The following is a 5,597-nucleotide window of genomic DNA, read 5'->3' as shown; positions in this document are numbered from 1 at the left end:
GGTTTTTCGAGACACGGTTTCTCTGTATCTCTGGCTATCCAGGAACTCACTCTGTAGACCAGCCTGGCCTTGAATTAAGAAATCCACCTGGCTCTTCTTCCCAAGTGCTGGGATTAAAGGCGTGAGCCACCACCACCTGACTATGCCACCACCACAGGGCTACACCACCACTTTTCAATTGTAAGTGCTAATCCCAACAAAATGGGAAGATCAGAAACTTTGGGAGAATCTCAGATCTCCCAGTGGCTTTGGAAACAGCAATTGAGCAAGTATGTAAATTAGAAGTAGGATTCGCTTGGTTGTGGTGGCAAACGCCTTTAATCCCAGCACTTGGGAGGCAGAGGCAGGCGGATTTCTGAGTTCAGGGCCAGCCTGGTCTACATTGTGAGTTCCAGGACAGCCAGGGCTACACAGAGAAACCCTGCCTCCAAAAACCGGAAAAAAAAAAGTAGGATTCATACTGAATTAGAAGCAAAAGGTAGTCGAATTGGACATTTCGACTACAGGATGGTAAGAGTTCCCGAAAAAATAGAAAAATGTCTTCAAACCTACAGCAAACTTAATTTCACGGTTATTTTGGTTTTAATGATCTATATTGCTGTTGGAAATGGTCGTACACAAACACTGTAGTATATTAGGCACTTGTTTTATTTCAACACAAAAACCAGGTTTTAACACTGGTGGTCTCTGGATACTCCAGAAGGTATCGACTAATTAACAAACCCAGGAGCTTGCGCCGCGTAAGAAAGCCGGGCTGACTCAATTCTGAGGCGTTGCGACACCTAGCTAAATGCAGGACACTGGTTTCGTAGTCTGCAGGTAACTCACAAACACCGCTTTCAAGTTTCTGGCTGGGCTCAAGGACCCATCCCTAGGCCACGTGCCCTAGAAAAACACAGTAACAGTTGTAGGACGCCGAGCCTTCCTACTCGCACCCCACGCCCTTTCCCAGGACTACCTGTAAGCCGCTCGGGCCAAGCTCAGCCCGGACAGCCCACAACAGAACACTTCCCTTCCGGAACTCCCCCCGCCCACTGCCCACGTGACACATCACCTTCGCGCTCCACCAATCAGCAGCCCCCTCCGCCTACTAGGGGCGGGTCTCCGACGCTCCTCTTTTGAAAATGCAGCCTACGCCTCCAACACCCCAGGCCCCGCCCGCTCAGCTCTGACCACGCCCATTCCTAGGCTCCCCAGCCGCCCCCCTCCCACCCCTTCTCCCGGCGCTCTGCCTTTCCCGGGCTCCGCCCCGCCCCGCCCACCGGCCGCGCGCCCGCCCCGATCTCGCGAGATCTGACGTGCCCGCCGCGGCCTCCCGCCTCCCCTCCCGTCCTCCCGCCCCCTCCCCCCATCTCTCCACTCTCCGCTCTCCTCCCTCCCTCCTCCCCCCTCCACCCTCTGGGCCGGATCTCGTCTCGCTGAGGCGGAGGAGGAGAAGGAGGAGGAGGAGGACGTTCGGCCTGCGCAGTGAGATGTTTGTCCGTCGCCGCCGCCGCCGCCATCGCGGAGGAGCGCGATAAAGGGAACCGAGCCCGGCGCGAGGGGAAGCCCGCGGAGCCGCCGCGCCAGCGCAGCCCCCGGCGGAGCCCGAGCCGCCCGAGCCCGAGCCGCCGCCCCCGCCGCCGCGGCTGCCCAGGGGCCGGCCCGACGCCCAGCCCAGCCCGGGGGCCGCGCCGCCGCCCCCCGCCGAGCCCCGCGGCTGCCCTCCCGCCTTCAATGTGACACCGGCGCCTCGGAGTGCGAGCCGCAGTCGCCGCCGCCGCCGCCGCCGGGGAGGGGCCGAGCACCATGTCGAATCTGAGCAAAGGCACGGGCAGCCGGAAGGACACCAAGATGCGGATCCGGGCCTTTCCGGTGAGTCGGTCCTCGGCGCCCGGGACCCCGAGCCGCGGCCAGGAGCCGCACGCGAGGCCGGGGCTGAACTCCGCCAACAGGCCGCAGCCGGCCTCCCCTCCCCCACGGCCGCCGCCGGTGGCGGGGCGCGAGGCTTCCCGGCAACGGGGCGGCGCGGGGCCGGGACGGCCACCTCCCGGGCCGTTCCCCGAGCCCCGGCTGCCCCGGCCGCCCCAGGGCCTCCATCGCTCCGGCCTCCGGCCCGCGGCCCCGAGAGGTTGCGCGCTGTCGCCGCCGCACCCCTCGCGTGGGGCGCGTGTGTAACTTTTAGCGTGCGGTTTCCAGAAGGACCCGGGTCGGCCTTTACCGTGGTGGGGAGGACTGTCCGCCTCTGCCCCTAGCTAGGATCGGTCTCGCCCTGCGACTGCCCCACTCACCGACAGAGATGCTCCGAGATGCCCACTGGCAAAACACTACTAGCACGGAGCCTAGTATTTATAGCATCTTTGATCCTGCGAGCCTCCCAAGCACTTGACCCACTCACTGCGGTTCAGAATCGTCCCTCCACTTCTTGGAGGGCCAGGCACACAACGATGTCTTAGCCAAGGAAGTCCCCAAGAATAGTTGCCACTCAGATGTTTCGTTTTACCTGGGACGTTTTTAGCGACAGCAAGCGATTTCTCTTCAGAAACTTTTCCTTTCGGCCTTACGTTGAGTCCTAGGCTTGCGGTGTTTAGTAGATGGAGGGTAGGTAACTTTGGATGTCACGCCTCGATCAGATAGCCAGTGGCAGGCAATTAAAATGTCCTGTTGCAGCCAACTGGACCTACTTGCTCCTGTCGCTGCAGTGACAGGTAGAAGAAGTCAAGTAGACAAACCATCAGTGGGGCAGAATTTTAAAAGTAAAACCGGGGGAAGTTTTTTCCCTTCTATGGCTCATAAGCATTCTGTTGTGTGGGAGGGAAGGGGGGCCTTTGTCATCACTTTTTGAACAGGCTTTTCCTTTGCTGTGAGGATAGGAAAGACCACGATAGTATTGTCCGAGTTAAGTAACTTTGCTCTGGAGAACTTGAGGGCCTCTGAATTCCTCATACCAAAGAAGTGTACAAGCGATGCAGAATTGTGACTTTGCAAGGGACACATTGTCAGGGTGTAGAAACTTGCACCTTTATGTAAATCAGTGGGCTCTATGTAAACATGTAGGGTATAATCAGGAGGGTGAGGTATTTTGATATTAATTGCATTATGAATGATTTTTCTAAGTAAATAAGAGATTACATCAGAAAGTAAGAAATGCTGGAAAAACAGCGCTAATAAAGATAACTATTATGTTTTCCTTTGTAATTGGACAGTGAGCCAGGTTTATGAGTTTGAATAATTTCCCTACTGAATCAACCACCCAAGTGATTGTCAAATCTGAATCCCTCCCTCTTTTTTTTTTAAAGCAGAATTCAGACTTAGTTGGTTTTTACATTTTTTAATTTTTTTTTAAATCAACTATGACACTGATTTTTCTAGGAAATGTTTGCACTTGGTTTTGTTGTTTCTTGGAGTCTTTGTTGTTTGATAAAACATGAAAGAGCTTATGTTTGACCAGTTAATATTCTTCTGAGTAACCAGTTCTACCTTTATGTGTGTTTGCAGCTCTTTAACCTCTAGATTTCTCTACTTGAGCCTGTTTTCCTCTCCCCATCATTGGTCCAAGATGCATTGAGTACTGTATGCAGGCACTGTTTATTCATAGAGCTTTAGGACTTATCAGTAGATGTGAAAAAGGAAAAGATCAGTGGTTTCTGGAGCTAGCAGTAGGAACTAGAAGCAGGAAGAGAATTTTGTACCATTAGCTGAAGATGGTAATAGTGTGTGATAGGCTAGTACTGAAACTGAGATTTTGTTGTTGTTTTGTTTGTTTTATATTTTTGGTTTTTTGAGATAGGGTTTCTCTTTGTAGTCCTGGCTATCCTGGAACTCACTCTGTAGACCAGGCTGGCCTTGAACTCAGAAATCCGCCTGCCTTTGCCTCCCAAGTGCTGGGATTAAAGGCGTGTGCCACCACCGTCCGGCTTTGTTTTGTTTTTTGTTTTCTAGTCCATAAGTAAATAACCATAGATTCTTCCCATTGAAATAATCAGCCATTGTTGAGGCTTGACAATGCCTCAGTGATATTTCATTGAGTTCTGGGAAGTGCCACCTTAGGCTGTCAGAATTTCTTTCCTTCAGATTACATGTCTTGTATATAAGTACAGCTCACATGGACTCTTAGAAATTGTAGATACATAATATTTCACACAAAAAAATACCATTTATGCTTAAACATATGTGTATTCCTACAACTGGTATGTTATACATGTGGATATGTAGTTAGCTGTAAGTTATGGCAGACTGTAAATCAAGTTTCAGTTGCTCGTATCAGGTTTATAAAATGGATATGTAAAAGAAATGAAATAAGTTTGGACTTGTTTGGTTTTTCACTGTACAATAGTAAGTTAACTTACAAAATATATTTCATATATAGACGTGTACTTTATCAAAAGTTTTACCGAATAAATCAGACTCCCTCACAATTTTAGTGCATATTTTAAGTTTGCCTTCACATTACTAAGCAGAGTAAAAGTTACACCACATTAGCTTAATGCACAGTTTGTTTTTTTCTGTACCTTCCCTCAGTTTAAGTAAACCTACAAAATTTATTTAAAATAAAATTTGTGTTTTTAACTGTTGACAGAAAGAAGTCTTAATTTTTAGACTTCCCTTCATTATGTAGAGTACAGCTTATTATACATCTTTTTGTTGGTAATTCTTTTAGAAAGCTATTTAAATTATATGTATGTTCATTTGTGCATACAAAAGCAGGTGCCTTCAAAGGGTGGAGGAGTCAGATTCCCTGGAGCTGGAATTACAGGCCCTTTTGAGCTGCCCATTACAGTGCTGGGAACCAGAGTTCAGGTCTGCTGCTGGAGCAGGGGACACTTTTAACCACTGCACCACTACTGCTCCAGCCCCTATTGATAATGTTTTGAAATTGTTCACAAACCATCAGCTGGAGCTACAGAAGGTTATTAAGAAGGGAGGTTGTGTACGGATTTGGACTAAGTAATTCCTTTGGGAAAGATATTTTCCTCACTTTTTACCATGTCTTAATTCATACATTCTCAGCTCTATATAGTCTGTTGGGTTAACCTTTCTCTGAAAAGTCATTCCTTGCTGTATTGGCCAGAATATTTGTTCCCATGGGCTTTGACAGGCTTGGTTGGATGTGATTCTTGAATGAAAGTGCAGTCCTTAGATTTAGGAGACACTGAAAATCATTTCTTCTTTGTGACCTTTCTTTTAAAACTGCTACCATGAGTTCTGGAAGTAATATCAGTTCATAGTTTATAAAGCTTGCTAAATCATAACAGGGGCAACGCTTGATGTAACCTCCATGTTTGTAGATGAATTTCACCTGTGCAGCATGGTCAGCAAATGGCGCCTTACAAAAGTGACAGAAATGTTCAGATAGTTCACATGACAGACATTAGAGCATGAAGAGATAAGGACTTGGGTATATAGTTGATGTCTTTTTTCTTCTATTTCCAGCTACAGAGGTACTTGCAGACTTAAGGGACATCTTTGATCTTTATGCTGGGTTTCTTTCCTAGAAATTTGGTGCAGAGAACTATCTGTACTGTGTATATAGGAGAATAACAGTTTATTCACACAGAGCCAGGAATTAATTGTAAATCTATTTTTTGCTCTCCTTTTTTTTTTTTTTTTTTTTTTTT

At 48.4% G+C, this 5,597-nt stretch overlaps 1 protein-coding gene and 1 long non-coding RNA gene across 5 annotated transcripts in view; one reads left to right on the top strand and one right to left on the bottom strand.

Moving 5' to 3' along the window:
• Window positions 1-625: 625 nt before the first annotated feature.
• On the bottom strand, window positions 626-989 carry LOC116088643. The gene is made up of 2 exons (XR_004117960.1): window positions 959-989; window positions 626-885 (listed from the first exon to the last, which is right to left on the bottom strand). It is a non-coding gene; the product is annotated as an uncharacterized LOC116088643 (long non-coding RNA).
• A 339-nt stretch (window positions 990-1,328) lies between these two features.
• Cul3 (cullin 3) overlaps window positions 1,329-5,597 on the top strand; it is a 75,381-nt gene continuing 71,112 nt past the window's right edge. For 2 of the 4 annotated variants that reach the window (XM_031368144.1, XM_031368141.1), the window contains exon 1: window positions 2,015-2,580. Coding sequence is in view for 1 of the 4 variants with exons in the window: in XM_031368140.1 (XP_031224000.1) it covers window positions 1,789-1,854 (66 nt within the window). In the remaining 3 variants the exon portion in view is untranslated. Of the gene's footprint in view, window positions 1,855-2,014; window positions 2,581-5,597 lie in introns of those variants that run through there. The other 2 variants (XM_031368140.1, XM_031368143.1) reach the window with 2 other exon arrangements.

This window comes from Mastomys coucha, unplaced genomic scaffold, assembly GCF_008632895.1.
Source record: "Mastomys coucha isolate ucsf_1 unplaced genomic scaffold, UCSF_Mcou_1 pScaffold14, whole genome shotgun sequence".
In the NCBI taxonomy this organism is placed as follows: domain Eukaryota; kingdom Metazoa; phylum Chordata; class Mammalia; order Rodentia; family Muridae; genus Mastomys; species Mastomys coucha.
This window is presented reverse-complemented; position numbering and strand designations above follow the sequence as displayed.